At 42.3% G+C, this 26,047-nt stretch overlaps 2 protein-coding genes across 2 annotated transcripts in view; both read left to right on the forward strand.

The window, feature by feature from the left end:
* Ppp1r42 (protein phosphatase 1 regulatory subunit 42) overlaps positions 1-4,975 on the forward strand; it is a 38,659-nt gene extending 33,684 nt beyond the window's left edge. The window contains exon 9 of the mRNA XM_021222335.1: positions 4,668-4,975. Within this exon, the coding sequence (XP_021077994.1) occupies positions 4,668-4,779 (112 nt within the window). The 3' untranslated portion in view covers positions 4,780-4,975. The remainder of the gene's footprint in view (positions 1-4,667) is intronic.
* An 858-nt stretch (positions 4,976-5,833) lies between these two features.
* Tcf24 (transcription factor 24) lies at positions 5,834-13,608 on the forward strand. Its single transcript, XM_021222337.1, has 3 exons — positions 5,834-5,860; positions 6,018-6,436; positions 10,252-13,608. The coding sequence occupies exons 2-3, from the start codon at positions 6,050-6,052 to the stop codon at positions 10,363-10,365; spliced, it is 501 nt and encodes a 166-aa protein (XP_021077996.1). The 5' UTR covers positions 5,834-5,860; positions 6,018-6,049; the 3' UTR covers positions 10,366-13,608.
* The last annotated feature ends 12,439 nt before the right edge of the window (positions 13,609-26,047 follow it).

Below are 26,047 nucleotides of genomic sequence, written 5' to 3' on the forward strand. Positions count from 1 at the left end.
TGGGTAGGGGAACAGAGGTGGGGGGAGGGGTATGGGAATCTTTCGGGATAGCATTTGAAATGTAAATAAAGAAAATAATAATAATAATAAAAAAAAACGTCCCCCAGAAATTAAAAATTTGCCCTGGAGTATTGATCAATGGTAGAGCATATTTGCCTAGTATCCTATGTTCAAGACCCAATGCAAGTGCACACACATACACACACATACACATACCATCTAAATCAAGCATATACCATCTGAGCACAACACACACATACACACCATCTGAACACAAACACAAAGATCAGATTATTTTCAGTTTTTAAGAAAATCTATTTCTCTTAACTATTTCAAAGGTGAAAATGAGGTGGCATCCACAGTATATTTTTACAAGCTATATTTAACATTCAAGGTGAGGAGCAAGCAGAGTTGAAAGCAGTACATGTTCCAAAAGCAACAATCTGTTGCACACTTCCTTGAAGGCTCTGCACACAGGGAGTTGTGCCTGCACACAAATTGGTGCACCACAAAGCAACAGCTGTTGGAAGACAGGGGAATGTTTTCCCTGTCTCTTATAAATGCATGCAGCCTGCACGTGTATATTTACACAAGTCTGCTTTCCCTGCAGGGAGGAAAAAGTCAGACTTATTGACGTTGTTTTTGACCTTCAGACTGAACTTGATACTATCAAAGTATGCTTTAATTAAAGATTAGGTCTAAATTATTTTTTATTTAAAGGCTGGTTCTGAACAAACGCCTTCACCGTTCAATTAAAAATAATGTATGGAATTAAATAAGCAAAGGCAGCGCACATTGTCACTTCCCTCTGTATTTGTCACAGCAAGCACTTCTGACAGATGTTTCCTTTCTTCAAATATGCTAGGGGGTGCTTGAACCTTAGTGATTTAAAAAGTAGACATTAAACCCATAGCTGCTGTTCATAAGATCCACCAAAAATATGTGTACTGCACTATACCATGAAGAAAGCATATGGTTGCTTAACTATCTCCCAACTCTAAGCCATGCTGATACCCATAGACCCATGTATTTTGCTAATTTAAAAATACATTTGCAAAGGGTTAGGCTATGCTGGGTTTTAGATACCTTTAAGGAACATGAATGAATCCCTGGGACTCATAATTCATGGGAATGTGTTCCCTCCGTGTTGGTTAACTATTTGTGAAATACCTAGTTAAGGTATTTGCTAAGCTGTGGGAGGAAGTTTCTTTGAAGTAAAGGTGGATCTAGGACTGGAGGGGTAGTCCAGCAGTTAAGAGCACATAGCTGTTCTTCCAGAGATCCTGAGTTCCATTCCTGGCAGCCATAGGGCAGCTCACAGCTGTCTATAAGGGTAGTCCCACGGATCCATCACCCTTTTCTGCTGTGCACGTGTGCATGCAGATAGAGCACCTACATGTATCAATAAATCTTTTTTACAGATTCTAATAGTTAAAATAACTGGCTTTCACAACTGGTGACATTGTGTTTAAACAGTTGTAATAACAGATCTATGTGCTTCAAAAAGGATTTTAAGAACAGTGATAATATTTTTAGGCATAAAACTCTAGGATGCCTTTACATAAACTTACATGCAAAATCAAAAACACTTTTAGTTTTGTTTTGCTAATCTTTCCTTCAGTATACTTAATTTCACATGCAACATAAGCAACGTGTGTATCAGTAGATAGAATGCTAACATTTTGATTTTCAGTTCTCAAAGTCTCTTGAGAGTAAGAGACATCCCTAAGAGCAATAGTGGAAAGCAACATAAAGATTTCCATTCTAACAGGCTCAGCTAGTGTTTGGACACTCTGGCTTCAACGCTGTCGATATAAGCCTAATAATTTAACATAACTCTTACTTTCCATTTTAAAAGGCTTATATTTTGAAATATAAATCTTGTCATTTAAATGATTTTTAAATACTAGACTTCTTTAATAAAAGAATATTCTGACTCCAATTGTGAAGCTTTCAAGGACTCCACTAAGATTATTCCCAGGTCCAGGAAGGTACAGAAGAAGCTCACACAAGTGAGGAAGTGACTAAGATAAATGGAGGAGCACAACCACATGCAGCTAAAAGCACCGCAGGCACGCAGGCTGGGAGTTGTGTGGGCAGGTAGACATGGACTTGAGACATCAGAGCTGCTGACAAGCAAGAGCTCTAGGTTGTAAAATGATTTAAGTAAATATCGATTCAGTCTTTGTCTTTAACAGTAACACATTAGAGCAAGATGGCTCATTCAGTAAAGTGCAAGAGGTCCTGTGTTCGAATATCCAACACCTACATAAAGCCCAGAAGAGCAAGCAGCACGGGCCTGGAATACCATTACAGCTTAGGGCGTGGGGATGGGTGGATCCCTGAAGCTCACTGTTGGCAAACCTAGGCAAACTGATGAGATCTAGGCTCAGTGAGGAACCCTGGCTCAAAAACTTCTAAACAAACAAAAAACAAAAACAGAACAATTAAAAACAAACACAAACACAAAAGGTGTAGAGAAACTGACAGACATGGACACCAAAAATCAATCTCTAACCCCCGCATGCACCTGCTCACATGCACACATGCACACATGCACACATGCTCACATGCACACATGCACACACATGCCCTCCCTGCTTCACACACAGAGGAAAACAATAACATATTAGAACAGGTAAGACATAGAAATAAGTCTCCAAAATACTGATAGATATGTAGTTCCTAGAACTCATACACTAAAAACAGGAACTGAAAAATGAGGCCTCAGCACAATAGTTTGATGCATTATAAAGTTAAATATACAGTCCAATCCACGCACAGAAAATTTCCAAGGCCAAATGAAAGTCTACACCCAAATGAAACTTTACCTGGGTGTTTGTAATGTGGTAATTGTAATCACGAAATGCTTAAGGCAACCACATATCCCTCAAGTGGGATATGGATAAACAACCTGTAACATACATATTATACATGTGTATTATACATACACACACACACACACACACACACACATACACACACACTAAGAACGCAATTGTGCAATGAGAAGAAATGAGCCATTGATATACTAAACATAAACGGGTCTCAAAAGCACTAAGTGAAATTAGCTACACTTTAAAAGAAACCTACTACGTGCTTCTATTTGTGTAATATTTTGGCAAGAGGGCCATAGAGACAGAAACTAGATCAGGACTCACCAGCAACTGGAGGTGGGTTGACTTCAAAAAGGGAATTGTGGCAGATAACAGGGTGTTCTGTGTCCTATTCTCGTGGTACTTGTAGTAGTGTATATACATCTTCTCAAACTTGAACTATTCACTCGAAAGGATACATTTAACTATAAAAGGTATTGATTGATTGATTGATTGATTTTGAGACAGGATCTCTTTTTTGCCCTGGCTATCCTGGAACTTGATATGTAGACCAGGCTGGCCTGGAACTCACAGAGATCTGCCTGCCTCTGCCTCCCGAGAACAGGTATTAAAGACGTGTGCCACCATACCAGGCTAAAAGCTATTCCTTAATTTAAACAACAAATAGTTGAAACCAATTTATTGTTAAATGTACACTATATATATATATATATATATATATATATATATATATATAGTATAAAATGTTTAAGTATTTTATTCTACGCTATATAATATTTGCTTTCTAGCTTTAATCATAAAGACAGTCTTAACATTATAACTCAACATATTTAAAAGACTTAAGAATAATTCTTAGAGCCAGGCGGTGATAGCGCACACCTTTAATCCCAGCACTTGGGCAGAGGCAGGTGGATTTCTGAGTTCGAGGCCAGCCTGGTCTACAGAGTTCCAGGTCAGCCAGAGCTACACAGAGAAACCCTGTCTCGAAAAAACAAAACAAAACAAAAAAAAAAAAGAATAATTCTTAGGCTTACACCACACTCAATGAATAAAATCTACAGCATTCTAACGTTATACTTTTTGAAAACTAGACAACCAAAAACTTCAAAGCAAGATACACCATGAACATATATTTGGACTGCTAATAATATGTCATTCAAGCTAAAGTACTCGTTTTAATAATAGACACAAAAGCTTTTGCAAAAACACATACTCAATAGTATGATGAAGATTATAAACATTAGAGACAATCTACTTGGCTTGATCTCGGCCTTAGCCATTTACTAGGTATTCAACACTGGACAAGTGGCCCAATCCCGGAACCCCATCCTCAGCTTTTGTAAAGGCAAACTGAGAATAAACCTGTAAAGTGCTCAGCACATGAAAAGTGCCGTGTGCCGCCTGCTATTTATGAAATAGTTGTTATGAAATAGTGGAGTTTTAGAATTACCTGTAGTTAAAGTGACTGAAGGTTTACTATAAAAGTCTCTCACAGGAATTTGGACTTAGAATCAGTCTGCCTAGAATAGCAAAGATAGGACAAAAAAGGAGAGGCTCGGTGGTCTGTTCTGTGAACCTCAGTCTTTTCTTCTCACATATTGTTGGCCAGCCCGTGCTGTCCAGGAGAGCAACAGGCTAATCTAGAGTGATGTGTCCAGGCGCCTCTGCACAGCCACAGCCCACCTAACCTCCCGAGGTCCGTGTGCTTCTCAAAGCAGGGAAGCCTGCGTAGTTATGAGCCTTTTCCACCAGCAGTTTGTCCTGGGTTCTTTATCATCTTTTTTGCATGTCAATTAAGTGCTGGTGTGTTGTTTTTGTTTGTAAATACAGGAATCTGTCCTTGAAGGAATCTGAAAGCTTGCTAACAAAAAACGATATCCATGAACCTCACTTTCTCCAAAACCCGAAAGTAAAGGAAAATTTGTCTGAGAAAAAGGAGTAAATTCAGCCTCGAGTGATTTGATTTCTTCATAGAACTAGGCAACAGCATGTTTTGAGGGTTTGTAGACTTCATTTATCTCGGTGTGTAAGTTGTTTATTTGTTTCTTTATAGAATCTGAGACTTTGCTTTATGTGCGTGAATTCTGGGATCTATTTACTTTATTGGCTGTTAAATAAAATGTACCAGGAAATAAAAAGTGGTTTCTTATTCAATACGAGTCCTTTTGAATCAAGGAAATCTGAGTGAGCTTTCTAAAGCCTAAAGCCCATTACAGTGTTAGAATCACCGTGATTCACTGACAAGTCCACGTTCTGGTTCATCGTGGTATAAAAAGTCCTGCGTTGCTATCTTACTGCTTGGTATTCCCGACGTGGAAAGTTAGAAATCTGCAGCGAAATGTTCGAGAATCTATAAACTAGCCGTGCCCTCTGTGATATTTCATATCTGATACTCAGAACCTTCAAAGAGGAAACCGCGCTGATTCCTATCCCGGTTCAGAGAATCTGGCTGGGCTGCGGCGAGGACCGCGTCGGCCACGGGCTGCAGCAGAGTCCCGCGGGCGCCGAGGCCAGCCTGAGCCTGTGGGCGAGCGGGAGCCGAGGCGGGAAGGCTGCCGTGGCGATGGCGGGTCTCTAGGTCACGGTGTACTGAGGAAAGGTTTCTACTGCAAGAATCTTCACCTTGTAGAATTAAAGGCGGGCGGGGACGCACCCTCGACGGTTCTGCTCCTGAAGTCCCGCTGTACTAAACCGCGGGGTCCAGTCCCAGTTGGACCACGGTAGACTATTCTCAACCATCCGGCCCGAGGGGGCGGAGCCAGCCGTCCGCCCCACCCCCGAGCGGTTTGATTGATGAGTCTGTCCGCCGAAGGGGCGGCTCCGGGACGCCGCTGCCCCTAACCCAAGGGCTCGCATGGGAGACCCTCTCGGCCCGACGTGGCTTTGCTGGCTTCGGGCGCCCACATAAAAGGCGGAGCAGAGGCTGGACGAGGATGGAGTGACCCGCTGGACGCCCCTGGACGCCTAGCCCTGCTCAGCCGAACCCCGCACGGGGAGGAAAGGTGCGTGACGCCAAGTCCGAGGTGAGGCCGGGTCCTGCAGCACTGTTTCCCGGGGCGGGCGGGGTGTGTCTGCGGGGACCGGAGGCTGAGCCCTGGGCGACTTCAGGAGCAGCCCAGCGCCTGGGGACTCGAGGGCGAGGCCGCGGTGCCCGGTCTCACGGCGCCCGCTCCTTTGCAGTGCACGCCGGGGAAATCGGAGCCGGAGTCGCCATGGAGCGCGGCCGTCCCGCTAGCAGCCCACGCAGCGCGGAGTCCGCCCCGCCGGCCCCCGCCGGCCTCGACTGGAGCCCAGGACCGACCGGGACCGGGCCAACAGGCCCCAGCGGGGTCGCGGCGCGCTCCGGGGGTGGCCGTCCAGCCGCTGCGAACGCCGCGCGGGAGCGCAGCCGTGTGCAAACCCTGCGGCACGCCTTCCTGGAGCTGCAGCGCACGCTGCCGTCGGTGCCGCCGGACACCAAGCTGTCGAAGCTGGACGTGCTGCTGCTGGCCACCACCTACATCGCCCACCTCACCCGCAGCCTGCAGGACGACACCGACGCGCCGGGGGACCCCGGTCTGGGCGCCTTGCGAGGCGACGGCTATCTGCACCCAGTAAAGGTAGGCAACACTTCTGGGCTGGGAGCCCTGGAGCCACACTGTCACCTCCTGAGCAGATCCCACGGAGCTCGCATTCCTCCCAGCCACCTGGGCGATGGTGACAAGGTCCCCACTGCAAGAGGCTGCTTCTTAACAGTTTGCAATCCGGAGGCTGGAGTGTTTAATTCTACCTGGGCTCGCACACAGATTTCTCTAGCTCGGTAAAGATTTTCGGTCTTTCAGGGTGAAAAATAGGTCTGCTGCTGTTCCTTCTAACTACCTGGTAACAACTAAGTTACATTCATGCCTTCGAGTGTCAAGTGTCTTTAACTTAAATAGTTGCATTCCTACTGTCTTTTTCTTGAGCTAATTCAAAGAGTTCATGAATTAAACGGAATCATGGAACTAATTCTTGGCCCCTAAAGTAATTATTAAAAAAAAAAAAACCTGCCAAATCATTAGAAACAAATGAGAGCATTCTGCATCCCCTAAGCGTAAACTTTCAATCACAGTTAAATCTTGTGGAATATACAGCTACCAAGAATGTTAGAAAAAAAAAAACATGTTTTCTTTAACTGTCATATTAGATTGGCATGTATGTTGAGTGAATTGGTCTGTATTCAAATTAGCCAAGAGAAACCATTTTTGCATGATTTCTTTACATATTTGTGAAGTGGTCATGAGTGTGACGTGTAACTTGCGTTTTCACCTGTAGTGCAGTGATCTCCGTATCGTCTTCTTCTAGATTTCTTTTGAAACCTTCAATTGATCTTCCTCTTCTATGTGTTCATATTTGTGTCACACTGTTCTGAAGTATTTGAACACAAATTCATACAATTAGAACTTAATCTTTAGTATCTAAGTGTTGAATAGATTATGAGTTAACAAAAATGGGGAACTACATTTTGTTGAGATGTAATAAAACACACCCTCTAATTTTATTTGTGCTTAAAATTATAGAGTGCATTTTAACAAAACTTACTTTGAAAATACTATTAACATGGCGGTAGACTTAAAACAGTTTAAATGTTAAGTGTGAAAACCTGAAATATTATTTATAATAATAATAGAACTCATTCCATCCCCGAGTTTTATAGCTGAAAAGTCACTCACTACAATTAAGAGTTTTGTATTACAGTGAGCATTAAATTAATGGGATCCAGCTATCTCACTAATAGTTATCTCTGACTTGATGTTTGTCATATATCCCAAGAATGTCTATTTGAACATTAAGATTTCAATATCATAAGTAGAAGCTAACTGCCTCCCTCATAGTTGATAAAATTTAGAAGGAGGTCAAGTCTTTCACCTCAGTGTCAAACAAGGCTTTCTTGATTGTGAAACATCTTGATTGCGAGACATCGGGGTTAGAAAGAAACAGGCAGAGCAAACATGCACTTGACTCGCATGACAAGTGTTCTTATCCTTAGAACTGTTTTAAGGAAAAGCAATCTGATTTTCTGTCTGATTTTAAAAAGCAGTGCCCATAATATCAAAATTTCTAAACCTAGAGATAATTATAGAAGGGCAATGATTATCTCATAAAAGATGAAATTGACAGTAGTTAGCAAATGGCTGGTTTAAAATTAAACATTTGATTTAATACTATTTAGAAATCTTTGCTTTTGGACAGGGAATACAACTGTAAGACTCAATCTCTTCCCTAAGCAAATACAATATGGAGCTTAAAATAAAAATATAAATTGTAGTAGAGTACTGTAAAGAAGAAGATGATATTGATTAAGAAAAACAGTCTAAATCACCAGCTGTGGAGTTTCAGAAAACAGAAACTTGACGTACTTTGTTGAAACTGGCTGCCTACATTTTATGAACACTGTCAAAATGTTTAAATAGTAAGTCTAATCCTTAATACAATAATAAAACTATTCTGATCATTTTACTTTAAGTAAAGCCTCATTATAAACTTCCATAGATAGCCCTTATGGTTTTAAAGTTACTGTTCCTATAATACAACAGTGTTACTAAGTGCCACACATATTACTAACAATATTTTAACAAATATTCCAGTTCTGTCCAGCTTGAAATGTCAGGCCTTCTAACCAATATTAGAGCATATTAGAATGGTTGGGGACTTTGGAATATCACAGGTGTGGAGGGAGGTATAGTCAGGGGTGAGGCTCGGGGTGGAGTCTCCTTGGCTTCTGCTCATTGAACCGGAAGATGGATTTGAGAACTGAACTTCTGAAGCATGGCCTGAACCAATTTTTTTTTTTTAAACTTGGAAAATTGGCAGTTTCAGTCAGCATTAGGGGTCCAAATCATACAGATGACTCTTTTAACTGTAGAACCCCGCGAGAGTCACTGTCCATAGGATGGTAAAGAAGAATTTAAAAACAGTGTTCGTTTGGGGGTCAGCTAGTTAGAGTAAGAGACCATTTTAAAGCTTTTCAATTCGGGCTCAGTTCTGGTTAATTGCTATATTTTATACATTTAAACAAAGGAACATCATTTTAAATATTTCTTAAAATAGATAACAAAGCATAACAATGTATATGTGCACATGAAGATGCCAAAAATTTATGACTTGATATGCAAACCTAAGAATTTATAATACATATGATTTAAAAACAAGCTGAAAATAGAACAAACATGTCTTAGTGGGGAGGAAGAGTCAGGGCTGTACTCCCCCATCAAATCTGGAGATATTAAAGTAGGACATGTGTTGACTGCCACAAAAAGTGACTTTCCAGGGGACAGCACACACCCACTTACCAACATTTTTATTCTTGTTTCTTCAGTTTTCTTTGACATATGAAAAATTCCCCCCGGGCTGGTGAGATGGCTCAGTGGGTAAGAGCACCCGACTGCTCTTCCAAAGGTCCGGAGTTCAAATCCCAGCAACCACATGGTGGCTCACAACCATCTGTAACAAGATCTGACGCCCTCTTCTGGAGTGTCTGAAGATAGCTACAGTATACTTATATATAATAAATAAATAAATCTTTAAAAAAAGAAAAAAATTATAAAAAAAGAAAAATTCCCCCATTTGTGAGAGACAGTGCTGCACTTCAGTGTGTATGCACTGATGTTCAAATGATGCTGCCCCGAACAACTGCAGCCACACTCCAGTCAGAGTGACACTGGCCATGGTGCTATAAATGTTCAAAATCATTTATTCATGCACATTAGAAAACATTAAGTAGCCGGGCGTGGTGGCTCACACCTTTAATCCCAGCACTTGGGAGGCAGAGGCAGGCAGATTTCTGAGTTCGAGGCCAGCCAGGGCTATACAGAGAAACCCTGTCTCGAAAAACCACAAAAAAATTAAAATTAAAAAAAAAAGAAAAAAGAAAACATTAAGTGCATTATCGTTATGTATAGTCACCTACCATGAGACTGAAAACCCTAACTCCGGAGTGCAGGCTGCTATGTGAAGTTGCCTGCCATTGCTGTCCACGGTGTGCCTAACCCTCCTTTCTAATGCCACTTTTAGCAGATGTTTATTTTGTATATAACTGAGCACTGCTTCTTCAGAACTAATGTTTTAAAGTTAATTTTATTTTAGGATTAGCTTGGAATTAAAATACAGTTGTAGACTTTCTCCATTTCAGCGATAGTCTCCTTACCTTCTGGCGGTTCTTGTCAAATACTCAAGTATGTTATTTTTACAGTTATAATTCAAAGCCTTTGCTTGTATCACTAGTATTGCTAAACAGTCTTCATATTGTCCCATAGACTTTGTAATTTTAATCCTTACTAGATAAATAAATCTCATTAGCACTTATTAATGTATCTTAAAGTTTAAATATTGTATACCTTCACTGTCTGTCATAGGTACTAACTTTCAGATTCTTACTTAAGTACTCTCTTTTCAGAAGTGGCCCATGCGATCAAGACTGTATATCGGTGCAACTGGTCAGTTTCTGAAACATTCGGTCTCCGGAGAAAAGGCAAGCCATAGCGACGCTTCAGCCGCCTCACAGCCGTAGGTGTGTGCTGGGGTCTGGCAGAGCGGTGGCTATTGTTTTTAAAGACTGTGAAATAATTGTACTTATTGCATTGGACCTAACAAACACTGTTTCTGAAAGTTTACATTGGAACCTGAAGTGGAATATCAAAATCTGTATAAATAAATGTGGAATAGAATAATGAGCCCTATATAAAAATATGTAGCTTATTTAGTCATTGTGTCAATAGTAAAGAGAAGCTATTCACAGAAAAGAAACACACATACAAGTGTTGAGTTGTACTCACCCAGACAATGCATACACTGGCTGTTACAAACTGAAAAACTGATGTTTCCTTTCAGTTTTAGGAAATAAAACATGGAACAGACATGGTGTTATGTCTATAATCCCAGCATTCCAAGATGCAGAGACAGGCAGATATCTATGAGTTCAAGGCCAGCCTGCTCTACATAGAGAGTTTGGGGCCAGCCAGGACTTCACAGTGAAACCCTGTCTCAAAGAATAAATAAAATGTGTTTATATTAGTATTCAATTTTTGTGAAAGCCAGCACATACTTTGAGGTGGCCATTTTAGTTAGAAAATATAAGATCATTATTCAGCTTGTGTGTGAGAATGTGTGTGTGAAAGTTGTTGCAGCAACTTTTATCAGTAGTTATTTTTTCCAGATAGAAAATGTATAAGGAGTATTAGAAATGTTTTGTTTTTTTATGAAACATGGTATGATCACCTTTCAAGAGGTTCATCAATATTAAGATCTAACCATGCAGGCCAGTATGAGCAGAGGCTCGGGAGTCAGTGCTGGCTGGGTTCACCCCTCTCTCTTCTGGCAACACCATATCCATCCTGCCTCTTTCTCCAGCCTGGAGAGCCAGGCAGCCAGGAAGTGGCATTCTCTGCAGTGATTTGGGAGTTCTGCCTGTGATCGGAACCGTGAGAGAGTCTACAGACACAGATAAACTCAGGCTCCAGTCTGCCCCTTGATGAACCAGCTGGCCTTTCTTGCTGCGCCACACCCCACCACAGGCCCAGAGATAAACTTCTCTGCTGACCATACCAACCGTTTGTGTCCAGCAAGAGTCACTGGGAAATCAGTTTGGGCTGGCTTAGTGGGTAAAGGTGCTTGCCACCGAGCCTGACATGATGAGTTCAGCCCCGAAACCTACACTGGAAAGAGAGGACTGACTCCTGAACGCTGGCCTCTGACCTCTACTTGATGGTATGCACATCCCACAACACAGAAAACAAATACATGTAATAAAGGAAGCATACCCAGAGAAAGTGTTAGCAGAGCTCTGACTCTGATGACACCGGCTTCAACTTCCTGTCATTACAAAGGTTCTTAAAAAAAAAAAAAAAAAAAAAAAAAAAGGTTTTTTTTTTTTTTTCTGACATTTAATTTGGTTGTTGAATATGCTAACAGATTTTACAAAGTTGGAAAATCTCAGAAGTCCCATATGGCCAGAGCCATCAGTACACAGGTTTTGGGGGAAAAGCATTACTGAAACCCCAAAATGGAATATACAGAGACGAGACCTTAACCCCATTCCTTTGCTAACATGTCCCCTTTACCTAGTCTAGCTTTTTGATTCCCTCTTCCAGATGTGAAGTTTATTCATTTCTTGAGAACCCAGTTTTAACATTGCTGAGCTCAATTTAAGATTGGCAAGGGAAAAAGCCATATTAGTGGACTTGGCTGAATTTATGTAACAGTCAAAAACCCCACTCTCTTGCAGCTCAGTTTTCCAATAGCCTGCGGCAGTGAAGTTAAAGATCAGGTGACAGCCAAGCCTACTGCTAGATGATTCAACCTGTGGCCATGCTGGCTTATATCTCATAGTTTGTAAGTTTTATTTATTTTAATTTTCCTTTACATGTGACTGATGAAGTCTTTCTACATGTCATTTGCTTTCTACGCATTACCATAGAACACAGTTGTGTGTGCACTTAAATTTCTGCGAATGCATTCATCCACTCATTTAATATTAAAGAAAAAGTAAAATATGATTTGGACTCAGCCATTCACTGTTAACTTCATTTGTACAGGTGGTGGTAGCATAGTTTTTAATCATAAGGAATGGAATTAAATCTTTTTTTGTTTGAAGTAAATAATAACCTCATGGCTTATCGTCTTCATAACAAAAGTGGCTTCGGACTAACTAGATCATTTGGCCCTTTCTCTTACTGCCCCCACTTCACAGTGCTCCTGTCCCCTCTCAGTCAGTATTCTCTTTGATCTGCAGTCAGGCCCATTCACTAAACCCTCAGCACAATCTTCTTCATAATTTTAAAACTCTGCCGCAGAAAATAGGTACAGTTTGCCCACCATGGCCGTTACACCTCCAGTCATGGTGCCCTTCTCCTGGGCACGCAGAGAATCTCTGCCCTTCTTGTACTTGGTGGGGCTGGTCCTTGCCAGGTTATTTGAAGAAAGAATGGAGAGATTTAGGAATCTTCACCACGCCTATTAGCATAGACATGATCAGGCCAGATGTGAAACTGTCAAACTTTATTTAAAGTTACCTTCAATAGGCCTGCAAACACTATTGTAGCAAAAATTTCACCAAATGATTTTTTTTTTTGGTAATTATGCTAACCTATTAGTTTGGCCATAATTTTATAGCATTTGTGGGATAGGACTTTTGTTGAATTGTTACTTTCCTATATCATCCTAATAAATAGAACGTTGCCTTTGATGTTGCAACTCATTTCCATTTACCCACTTACAAGAAGTGTAGCTTATAATCATCTACAAATTGATAAATATACTAGCAGCTTTAAGAAGATTGAAAACAATCCCAAAGAAGTTGCATCTTTTCAACTACAAGTTCGAAAGGGCAGGCTGCTTTAATTCATGATCTAGACTAATGGGTATTACTAAGATAAAATGCCAATTTGAGAACTAGTCTATTAAGTGTACACTTGTCTCTTTGTGTAGCTTGAACATGGTGGGTGAAATAGTGCTGAGGGAAGGTCCAACTCAGTGTCCTCGCTCACTGTGATGTCCTCAGCAGTGCGGAAACAATGACTGGTGTATTTGGGTCACAAAGTCTACACAAGAAACCTTCATTTAAGTCTTTTGTTTCATGCGCTCTCCCACTGGAACTTCCCATTTAAAATTTATTTGTAATGATCATGGGGGGGGGGGACAGGAAAATGCCATTTTACAAAGAAAACTAGTTGTATTTTTTTTCCTGACCATAAAAGATATGTACATTACAGCTTGTTGTTCTGTGAACTCCTCATCAATAAAGCTACAGTATAAAACATATGCGTCTGTTAACTCCGCCGTCTCTGTGACCAGCTATCAGACAGAAGCGACTTAAGAGAAGAAGCATTTCTTTTAGATTTCAGGAAATGTGTGTGACTGACCTGGTACCTGGTCATGCAAACAGGGACATGAGGCAGTTTGTCACACCCAGTCTCAAACAAAAACCAAACAGCTTAGGCTGGAAGCAACCAGGCTGTAACTCTCAAAGCCCACCCCTAACGGCCCCCTAAACTCTACACCCCAAAGATCCCAACAACCTTCCAAAACATCGCCTCCTGCTGAGGACTTGATATTCAAGCACAGGAGCAGGCCCATATGGTATGTTTCACATTCCAATTAGAACAGAATCTCTGCACACTCGTCTACAAAGTTACAGAAGGATGAAGTAGAAAGGGAAGTCTAATTGTGGAGGAGAGAAGAAAGGGGCTCCGCTCTGGTCCATAGTGCTTGCTAATGAAGAGTGGCTTTGCATGTTCACAACACCAAAATTAAAACAAAAACAAAACTAGACCTAGCAATCGGCCGTTAGTGTTAGTGTGAACAGTGACTTTCTTACTGGTTCACAGACACTTATTTTTTTTTAACTTAGAAGAAACTGTAAAAGAGCCAGGCATAATGGCATACGCCTTTAATGCCAGCACTCAGGAGTCAGAGGTTGGCAGATCTCTGAGAGCTTGAGGCCCATCTGAATACATAGTGAATTCCAGGATAGCCAGAGTTATGTAGTGAGACCTCGGGTCGCTGAGAAACAAACAAAAGGAAGAAAGAGGAACTGCAGAAGAAAAATTACTTCTGCTTGACCCTATTGAAATGTACAGCTGATTATTTTGGTTGAAATTTTCTCTTCTTTCGAATTCAATAATTTCTCTTTCTCAAAAGGCCTCATTTTATATTCATGAAGGGAACCACTGCTTTTTATTTAAAGAGACAGTATTCAGGCACTTAGAAGTTCATTTTTTAGGGGGCAGACAGGCAGTTAACATTAAGTTTTTTCCATGGGCCTCTGTTCCTCAGTGTGTTTCTGAGGAAATCTTTGCAGGTAAAATGGCTCTGAAGTGGCCACACAAGCCACTCATCAACTGGTAGGTCACTCTTACTTGTTATTACAATAACCCAAGTTGTTGGTTATGCGTTGGCTGTACAGTTTGTTCTGTTCTGCTGGCAAGAGCTATAAATCAGATTCCTCTGATCCATTAGCTTTTGGGGAGATGACTTCAACAAAGCGCCCTTTTCTATGTGTTATCCCAAATCAGATCAATTATATATTTTATTTGAAAAAGTAGATTTTGGGGCTGGAGAAATGGCTCAGCGGTTAAGAGCACTGACTGCTCTTCCGAAGGTCCAGAGTTCAAATCCCAGCAACCACATGGTGGCTCACAACCATCCATAACAAGATCTGACGCCCTCTTCTGGTGTGTCTGAAGACAGCTACAGTGTACTTAGATATAACAATAAATAAATCTTTGGGCTGGAGCAAGTGGGGCCCGAGCGAGCAGAGGCCCTGAGTTCAATTCCCAGCAACCACATGATGGCTCACAACCATCTGTCCAGCTACAGTGTACTCATATACATAAAATAAATAAATATATCTTGAAAAAAAGAAAAAGGAGATTTTGCTCTAATCTGGTAATAATTCGTTTTCTTAACGTCATTGCTGGAGGGTTCTGGGTAATCCTGGATAATACCAGTGTAGTGTTGCTGTCTTCCCTCCGAGCCGCACACTTGGGAGTTTTTGGATTTTCCTTTGTTCCTGTAACTTAAAAAATACCAAACAACTAAGGTTCCAAAGTTTTTAAAGAACCCAAGAGAAATATAAGATGTGTATCTCAGAGAAACAATTGTCTACTTGTATTGTATAGTGGTGGCTGATAGTCTTACATGTGACTTTTGTTCTGGAAAATCCTGTAAAATTCTAAAATCCTGTAGACCCCCTTCCTGCAGGTTGGGAGCGGCACACAGATGGGAAGGCAGCACAGTTGGGAATATTCTTACCTAACTACATAAACCCAGAAGGATTTCCATTCCTGTTTATACAAGTCATAGTTTCAACTCAGAGAGACCAGTTCACTGAAATACACATCAGTCACTTGAGTGCTCCATTATAAACTATGCCATAGCATTTAACTCTCAGAAGCTTTTAAATTGTAAACTGGAGAATAATCTTGAATATTATGCTTAAAGATTATGTCAGTAGTCATTTCCTGTGCATATGGATGTGACTGAGAAACCTCACATACACATCTGCCCTCTGGAACCAAGCATGCTGAGGGAGGGGTTGGAGCGCATCTACTTTCTTAGATCTGCATGGACATTGCAAACAGTGAGAACTCCATGAAACTTGACTGCAAACATTAGAATTTTCAAATAAAGTTTAATTGTTAAATTAAACTTTAAGTTTAATTGTTAAAGTATATTTTATTATAAACCATCTCAATTCTCCCTGTAGATGAATACATATACCATGTGGAACAAAAAACTCCTTGACATTAAAATTGCCGTACTGGTAAAGAGCCACGAGGTGGTGCCACACCTTTATTCCCAGCACTTGGGAGGCAGAGGCAGGCAGATCTCTGAGTTCATAGGTCAGCCTGGTCTACAGAGCAAGTTCCAGGACAGCTGGTAAAAACCCGTTTACACTCTTGTAACTTCACTGCTGTCAGCCCAGCTGCTGGAGTCATGTGACACCAGCTAACAGCTAAATGACAACAGTAGGGACAGGAGTGTTGAGGGAAGGCAAACACTGGGGAACTCTGAAGATCCTCCTTCCAGAGAGAGGAGAGAGACCTAACAGGCTACAGGTGTGATTGTATTTTGGGGATGGGGTTGGGGGGATACACAAGAAGCTGTCTTGAAGAGGCAGACCAAAACTAGGCTCGACCTAGTTACACCTGGCCAGAAAGCAGCACAGCATCCAGTGACACTCAGTCCTGTTTCCTCTCCATCCTCCCAGAGTCTAGAGTGAGTGAGAATGATAGTGGAAATACCTTAACATAACACAGGCCTGCTTCAGCAAACCACAGTCTCTCCTCTTCCCATAACCTCCCAGACCTGTAACCGTGAGCTCCAGCCACTGAAAGGTTCTGCCCACAGCTTGCTTAGAATAGGGTCTTCCTCCTGCAGCAGGGATCCAGGTCTAGTGAAACTTAAGGAGAGAAACATGAAAGGCAAAATTGATTCTAGAAAAGGATCTAGATCCCACCTAGTAGGTGAGCTGGAGACTGTCCGTGAGCGGATACGTCTGCCAAGGTCGGCGGTTTGCTCTGGAGGGAGTGCTCGCCTCTAATTGTTTAATTGGCTTACCTTCCTTTGAATTGAAGGCCTCCAAGGGCAGATTCCTCCTAGAATGAAATCATGCATACCTTGAAAATGCAAACTTCAAGCTGGTCAGGGTGGCACACACCTTTGATCACCTGGGAGGCAGAAACAAGTGAATCAAGTTCAAGGTCATCCTGGTTTACAAAGCAAGTACCAGAACCTAGAGCTGCAAAGAGGGAGCTTCTCTCAAAAAAAAGAAAGGAAGAAAATGCAAACTGAGCAAAATAATACACTTTCAGTTCAAACTCAAGTAAGGAGTGCATGGGCCTCTTAAGTCCCCAAAGCTGCCTTCTGTGTATAAGGGCCAAGATACATGGGGTTCTGAGACTGAATCCAAGACTCACATAATAACCAGGCATAGAAGCACATGCCTGTAATCCACTTACAGCATGGTGGCAGGCAGACGCAGGAGAAACTCTGGAACATAGTAGGCACACTCACTAATGAGCATTTAGAAATCCTGTATTAGGGTTCTCTAAAGGAGCAGGACCATTGGGATGAATGAATATGTAAGAATTAATGAGACTGAAGAGGTCATTCAGCAGTTAAGCGCATTGGCTGCTCTTCCAGAGGACCAGAGTTTGATTCCTGGCACTCAAATGGTAGTTAACAGCCATCCGTATGTAACTCCAGTTCCAAGAACCCCATCACTCTCTTTTGGCCTCTGCAGGCACCAGACACACACATGTTACGCAGACATGCATGCAGGCAAAACATTCATACATATAAAATGAAGGTAAAATTAAAAATAAAAAAATTGATTAAGTCAGCTTATATTAAAATTGCAACAACAGTGGTCTCACACCTGAAAGTCTGGAAAATGGGTGGTTGCTCAGTCTATAAGGTGGCGGCCTCAGCAGTCCTGTCTGGAAGTTTCCTAGAGAGTTGTTTACCCTTGATCCATGATGAGAGATGCAGGTCCTGATATCCATGAAGGAAGCCGCACCACAGCAGGGTGAATTAACTCCGGGGCATGAGGGAAGGACAAGGACAAACAGCAGGCAGTCTACCACAGTTCTTTGGTTGAGGCACCCTGCTCATAATTCTATAAACTAATATAATTCTATTATGTGGCAAGGTGACATGAAATCAACCAAAACAGAGACCCCCCCCACTTCTCAAACAAGATGGAAGGTGAGGCGTGACCTTCAAGAATGTCTTGTGGTACCCCCATATATGCCTGCACTCAAACCTCACATACACATATGAATTCATGTGCACATGTACAATTCACATGGAAGGAAGGAGAGAGGGAAGGAAGGAAAAAGGGAGGGAAAGGAAGGAAGAAAAGGAGGGAGGGAGAGAAGGAAGGAGAAAGGGGAATTCCAGAGTCACAGGAAGTCAGTAAGATGTCATTGCTCGCACAGAATGAGCAACAGATTATTCTGGAGGCAAACGTGGCTCGGGAAATCGGATTTGGATTATCTCAAGCAACATGTTTTAAGAAAGCAGCAGTTCATGAAGTTTTCATAGCAACAGAAATAAATTTATAGGGGGCTGGCGAGATGGCTCAGTGGTTAAGATTGCCGACTGCTCTTCCAAAGGTCCTGAGTTCAAATCCCAGCAACCACATGGTGGCTCACAACCATCCATAACGAGATCTGATGCCCTCTTCTGGAGTGTCTGAAGACAGCTACAGTGTGTATTTACATATGATAAATAATTAAATAAAAAAATTTCAGAGCACATTTAAAAAAAAAAAAGAAAGAAATTTATAGTAACAAATAAATTTATCAATCAGCACATTTCTTAAATACATAGGTGAAACCATCAAAAGGCTGGTTTCACACAGTAGGCAGAGTCTTGGCTGTAGGATCTACAGCTAAAGGGCCTAGGATCTGGTGCGGTCTCTAAGATAGAGGTCAGCAGGCTCTGAAGTACACATGACACTCCCCTAAGGACGGGTTCTATTGACTGGGACCTAAAGATAACAGTCTAGAGGAGGGGAGAGTCTGGGATAAACGTCTGGGTAAGGTCTGTTGCCACAGCAAAAATGTCACAAGGTTGTGGTCTGTTGCCATGTACTGCAATGCTATTTCTGTACAAAAGGTCTAGGCTTAAGAGTGCATTCTTACCTTTACAGGCTTTTATTGTACAAACCTAGTTCCTCGATTTGAAACTATTGATTAAATAGAATTGGCTCAGCCAATTACTGGAGAGATCAGAGGTAGGTAGGTGGGTTTTGAGTTACTTGGTTGGGGGTGGAGAAAAGAGAGGAGAAAGCAGAGGCCAGAGAGGAAAAGGAGACAAGGATGAAGCCACAGACCGAGTGTATCTTGGCCCTCAGTTCATCAGCTTCTGCCAGGTCTGGGAATTTACAACTTGTCTCACTTATTAGTCCTAATATTCGTCTACAGGAAGAAAGGAATCAACTTAGATCGTGTTCTAATAAGCCCAACAGAAGAAAAGAAGCAGAAGAATTTGGCGGCCAGGTTGAGTTTTGAAAGCTGAATATGAATTGACAGAAATGGTTAAGGTGCATCAGAGACAGAGCGAAAGAAACCTACATGTGAAACGCTGTTTAAACCGAGAACAGCGAGATTCATAAATCCTTCTGAACACATGACGCGAGAGACAGAAGACACCTGCTTCCTTCTCTTTACACTTTTAAATGTATTAGCAGTGTCTGTGTGCGCGCCTGTGCACGGTGCACACCTTGGCGCTTGTGTGTGAGGTTAGAGAACAATTTGAAGGAGTTGGTGCTTCTCTCTCTCCACTTTGACGTCGTGGACTCAGGGGTTGAACTCAGGTTGCCAGGCTTGCAGTGCAAGCATCTTTATCAGACAATCGCCTTTACTGCCTGAGCAATTTCACCAGCCCCATTGTCTGCTTTTCTTGTTTTCTTGATTCGTTTTTTTTTTCTAAGATTTATTTATTTATTTTATGTATATGAGTACACTGTAGCTGCACAGATGGTTGTGAGCCTTCATCTGGTTGTTGGGAATTGAATTTAGGACCTCTGCTTGCTCTGGTCAACCCTGCTTGCTCAGTCCCTGCTCGCTCCAGCCCTTATTATTATAAACAAGTACACTGTAGCTGTCTTCAGACACACCAGAAGAGGGTGTCAGATCTCGATATGGGTGGTTGTGAGTCACCATGTGGTTGCTGGGATTTGAACTCAACACCTTCAGAAGTAGCAGCCAGACCAGGCGGTGGTGGCACACGCCTTTAATCCCAGCACTTGGGAGGCAGAGTGGAGTTCGAGGCCAGCCTGGTCTACAGAGTGAGTTCCAGGACAGCCAGGGCTATACAGAGAAATCTTGTCTTGAAAACAAACAAACAAACAAACAAAACAGAAGTAGCAGTCAGTGCTCTTCCCCACTAAGCCATCGCACCAGCCCTGCTTTTCTTGTAAAGGGTGCTTGCAATTTGCATTTTTGCCCTGTGTGATTAGCAAACAGATCAGAAAAGTGTGTCTGTCTTCTGTTCCTCCCCAGCAAAGCAAGTTTTCCAAGTTCTTGGAGCGTGCTCACAAAGCATGACACCCTCTAGGAGGTGGGCACAGGGGTCTCTGACACATATGCATAATATACACACCGAGGATATTTAAATTTACTTTCCATGTAGCTGTAATTGCAGTCTTATGCCCTCCAGTTAACTATTCCTTTCAGTTAACTTACTCCATGTCAATCACTCTATTTTCCCTTAGAGACTCCTGAGAACAGCATGCTTATTGTCCTTTAAAAAGGAAACTGGCAACATTTGAGAAAAGAGTCATTAATTCCTTATTGTAACTCACTGGAGGTTTAATGGGATGTTAATTGCAGGACATAATTTATATTAGACTATGATTGAGGTATAAATAACCTTGCTTTAACCTTAGTTTAAAATTTTCAGCTACTTACATTCTTGACTATGTAATCATTCTTGGATAATTTTTTTTTTTTAAGCAGTGAGAAAAGCTGTATTATTTCACATAACAGGAAGCCGATGCTGGTGGCTTCGAGGTTGGTGAAACCTAGTTCATTTAGCAACGTAGCAAGGTCTCTAGGTTGCTTTGTTCTCTGTGGACAATGGTCCTCCTTGCAGAAGATAGGGGAGAAACTCCGGGCATTCGTACACAGATGAGGACAGGCCGAGGAAGAGTAACTCCCTCCCATGTGTATCTACTCATCAAAAAGAAAACCTTCTCCAAAGGCTCCTAGGGGCTTCTCTTCCCATTGGACAGTTAGAACAATTTTAAAACATCCTCTTAGGTTGAGAATTTCTCATGATGGGATTTAAGTAGTTGTTTTCAAAGCTTATTAACTTGGAAGTTAAGTTAAATGGAGAAGGAAAATCCTAGTGTTTCACATTGACAATTAAGCTGCATGGCTGTTTTAGATCCAGACAAAAATCATAAGTAATTTAGGTAATTTTCAACAAAATTATCTCAGTAAAGTTCATGTGCTTTAAGTATCTAAGCATCAAATTTCATCTAGATCAATGCCCTATTTTCTGACAATTCAATGTATTTTTCCACAGATTTGGAATTTTAAATTGGACAAAATATATAAATGCTACGATTATCTCAATGTCAATATTATGTTTAAAAATAATCTTGCCGGAGGGTGAAAGGCTTTCATATAGGAAAGTCATGCATTTCTGACTAGGGTCATTTATGTTTCTCTTGCATTAACTCGATTTTGACATGCTTACAACTGAGCTCCAGAGTACAAGGATGTGGCTGTTACCACCAGTTCCTACCAGTTCCCACCAGTGTTCTATTAGAACACCTAGGAGGTCTTCAAGTCACTCTCCACTATAAGCAAAGACTGATGGCTAAAGGGATTAATTTACTAATGGGAGTTACATGTGGAAATAACTATTTCAGAGTCTGACCACCTGGAGAAAAATAATATCCACATGCATTTCCAGAAATAATAACTTTCTTTTTGAGACATGGTCTCCGTATTTAGTCCTGTAACTCATCGTGTGGACCAGGCTAGTCTCTAACTCACAGAGATCCTCCTGTCTCTGCCTCTAGAGTGCTGGAATTAAAGGCATGCACCATCATGGGGGCTGGAGAGATGGCTCCGCAGTTAAAAACACTGACTGCTCTTCTAGAGGTCCTGAGTTCAATTCCCAGCAACCACATGGTGGCTCCCAACCATCTGTAATGGGATCTGATGCCCTCTTCTGGTGTGTCTAAAGACAGCTACAGTGTACACCGTGTACTCATATACATAAAATTAATTAATTAATTTAAAAGAATGCACCACTATACCCAGCGAAATACTAAGCTTTTTAAAAGTAATTCTGGTTCTATTACCAATGGACAGTTGTTGTTTAGTTCTATTGTGTTTAAATCCTTAAGTTTTCCCCTAAGGTGCATTTGTAGATAGCAACATTGACTCAATTCATTAGTGGAGAGGCCAGAACCTCCCACCGATCTGCTTACTGCTGGAGAATGCTGGATCCAGTCCATGGTGCCAGATGTGATGGCTTAAAGTTGTGTTTTAAGCTTAAATTAATGTGCTTAAGAAATCTATAAAACAAAACCCACCTCTAACCGTAAGCCCCACTTGCCCAAGGACAAATACTTCACGGAATGCTGGGTCAGTTGTTCATGTAAGGTAACAACTCATGTTTTCAATTCCATAAGCAAGTTTGGTTGCCCCAGGATATGCTTGATCACACATAGGCAGGAGACAGAAAGGCAGGAAGTATGTCAGCATGTATGCTTGTCCCCAATTGGTCAAAGGTAGGAAGTACGTAGCCTTGTGGGTTTTGCCTTTATAAATGCCTCACTGATGCACTTCTGCGCCATTCTCTGGGAATCTAGGGTACGGGCCTGGCCAGTGTCTATTTTCCTGGTCAGTATTTAAAATTAGCTTCACATTTTGCTAAAAAAAAAAAAAAAATGTGATAGTGGACTTATTCTTTCCCAGTGGAATTAACAGGAGGTGGAGAAAAATGGGAGAGTCTTCTATACGCTTCAGATGCTGTCTGATAACATTCTTAGCTTGGTGTTGGTTTAAGCCAGTGGTCTGCTAAGATAATAGATTCCAAAAGGGATTTTTTTTTTTCTAGTAGTTACAAGATGTTAGTTCAGACCGAGAGCTGTGCAAAGAGTGGCTGTTTCAGAGGAACTAGCCTCTGGACTTGCAACATTCCAGTCTCTCCAGAGCACCGAGCTTCTAATCAGTCTGTACCTGCAGACACGGCTTTTCTCATTCGCATACAGTGAGGGTACAAAACTAACGAATTTTTAAAATTTTTGATGCACTTTAGATCAATTTTTGTCCATGGTGTAAGTTAAGGACCCAAGTTCATCAACTGCATTTTTTTTTTCCCACCGTTAGTTGGAAAGTGGCTTTTCTCCCACTGAATGTCTCTGGCAGCCTTGTCGAAAATCAGGATCCATAGGTGAGCTACAGAATTCAAAGTTGTTGGCTTCTTCCTTTTCTCATTGTTTCACAGAAGCAACTTAGGGGGAGAAGAGATTCATTTGGGTTTGTGGCTTAAGAAGGGGTACTGTCCTTCAGGATGGGGAGGTGTGGTGGAGGGACCGTGAGACTGCCATTCCTATTACGGCTGCAGGCAGGTCGCTGGAGATGGATGCTGGCATTCAGCTGGCTTCCTCTCTCTCATGCAGTCTGGAACCCAACCCAAGGGGTGGTGCCACCTATTGAAAATTGGTGCAGTAAAGAAACCAAAATAGCGGGCTGGAGAGATGGCTCAGTGGGTAAGAGCACTGACTGCTCTTCCGAAGGTCCTGAGTTCAAATCCCAGCAACCACATGGTGGCTCACAACCATCCGTAATGAGATCTGATTCCCTCTTCTGGTGTATCTGAAGACAGTTACAGTGTAGCTAGATATAATAATAAATAAGTCTTTAGTCCTGAGTGAGTGGGTTCCTCGACAGGAGTGAGCAACCTTCATTCCCAGCAACCACATGATGGCTCACAATCATCAGTACAGCCACAGTGTACCCATATACATAAAATAAATAAATAAATGTTTAAAAAAAAAGAAAGAAACCAAAATAGCCACTCCTTAGATGAAAAAAAGTAGAGCATTATTCCAAACTGCCAAAGGCTGTCTCCTGAGAAAGCAGGAAGTGACCATGGAAAGATGTTCAGGGTTAAATGGGACCAGAAGAAAGTGGGCTTGTGAACTGGAGTGGGGCTTGTGAGCAGGGACTGAGGGAGCCTAGAGGGTAACTTTCTCGAGTTAGTAGGCACCGGCAGCAGTCAGAGGTTTGTTTATTTTATTTATGTGAGTACACTGTCACTGACACACCAGAAGAGGGCACTGGACACTAGCACAAATGCTTGTGAGCCAGCAAGTGGTTGAACTCATGACCTCTGGAAGAGCAGCCTGGGCTCTTAATGGCTGAGCCATCTCTTCCGCTCCACCACAGTCACGTGTTAATGGCCACAAGTTTCTCTTGCCAGAGATAAGGAGAGTGACTCCCTTTTTTTTTTTTTTTACCAAGCGGGAACTTTCTTCAAGCCCTGAGGGGAATAGGGGCCGTTGTCTAAATACCCAACCTGCAGGGGAGGAACCTTTCTCAGGGGACCAGACCCCAGTTTTCAGGGTGAGACATCCTTCCTCTCTGAAAACTCCCTCAAAGGCACCCTCAGATGCATCTCCTAATGCTGGAAAACCGAAAACCACCCACACCCCAGAAACAGGCGCTCCCATTCCCACCTGCCGAAAATGTCTCAACATCAGTGTAACGTGCATCCACTGTTGCCGCAGGTCGTGTATTTTCCCTATAAGCACGCTCCATACCCTTTATAAAGCCTCTCTCTTTTCCATCCCAGCTCAGGCACAACCCCTCCTCAATAAATCTCTCATGAGGTCTGTACGTGCTGTGATGTTGTGACATTCCTTGGTCTCCTGACCACCACAAAATACTAGTAATCCTTTGTAATAGTTAATTCCTTATGTCTTATATTAAATGTTTTTTTTAAAAAGATTTATTTATAATTCAGCCATTGCCCACCTCCTGGTCCCTCCTCTCACAGTTCCTCATCCCAGTCCTCCTCCCCTCAGCCCCCATCCCTGAAAGGATGCTTCCCTACCACCAGGCCTCCCCCTCACTGGTGCCTCAAGTCTCTCCAGGACTGGGCTCATCATCTCCCACTGAGGCCAGATCAGGCAGTCCCCTGCTGCATAAGTGTGTGTGTGTGTGTGTGTGTGTGTGTGTGTGTGTGTGTGTGTGTCGGGGGGCTTGGACCAGCTCATGTATGCTGCCTGGTTGGCAGATCAGTGTCTGGGAGCTCAGTTGAGACTGAGGGTCTTCCTATGGGGTCACCCTCCTCTTCTGGTTCTTCCAGCCTTTTCCTAGTTCAACCATAGGGGTCCCCGACTTCAGTCCAATGGTCGAGTATAAGTATGTGCCTCTGTGCTGCTGGTTGGGCATCTCAGAAGACAGCCATGCTAGGATCCTGTCTGTGAGCACATCATAGCATCAGTAATAGTGTCAGCCCTTGGTACCTCCCCATGAGGTACCAAGTTGGGCCAGTCACTAGACTGCCTTTCCCTCAGTCTCTTCTCCATTTTTGTTCCTGCAGTTCTTTTAGACAAAAACAATTCTTGGTTGTGAGGGACCCTAAGGGCTTTTTCCAGTCCCACACCCTCCTTACAGCTTCCCCCTCCCTCCTGGTGTCAAGGCTAGACCAGGTTCCACTCTCCACTCACAGGAACATTCTTGAATAAAAAAAATTCTCAGAATGTACTAAGTTACCCGACTTTCTGGAAAATCCCAGGTAGAATTCAAATGCGTGTCATGCTTGCTAGCCAATAGATTTAGAGGTCACTATGCTTAGCCAATAAGTTTGAACTGTAACCTTGCCGATGTAACCTGTGCCCCTAAAAAGTACAAAAACTGCTTGTAATGGCCATTTGGGGTCACCTTCTAGTGACTAGCCTTGAGGTGTATGACAACCCCTCCCTCGGTCAGTGTTATACTTCGAGATGACCCCAAGTGAGACACTGAGATGCAGATCGAAGCAAAGGCAAGAGGTTTATTTTTCTGCTCGTCAGAGTCAACCCTCAATCAGTCCCTCTGTCCTATAGGAACTAGGATAGAGGGGAACACGTGTTTATGTCTGTTCCTCTTTCTTACATGACCCAGGACAAAGTGGTCTGGACAAAAGAAATAGCGAGCATTTGGGGCCCAAGACAA

Source organism: Mus pahari, chromosome 22 (genome assembly GCF_900095145.1).
Source record: "Mus pahari chromosome 22, PAHARI_EIJ_v1.1, whole genome shotgun sequence".
Classification (NCBI taxonomy): domain Eukaryota; kingdom Metazoa; phylum Chordata; class Mammalia; order Rodentia; family Muridae; genus Mus; species Mus pahari.

What these genes read in the sequence shown, in the direction of transcription:
- Tcf24 (XM_021222337.1), top strand. Translation starts at nt 6,050, where the DNA reads ATGGAGCGCGGCCGTCCCGCTAGCAGCCCACGCAGCGCGGAGTCCGCC. An exon ending in GCTATCTGCACCCAGTAAAG is followed by an intron (nt 6,437 to 10,251) that starts GTAGGCAACACT and finishes CTCTCTTTTCAG; the next exon opens with AAGTGGCCCATGCGATCAAG.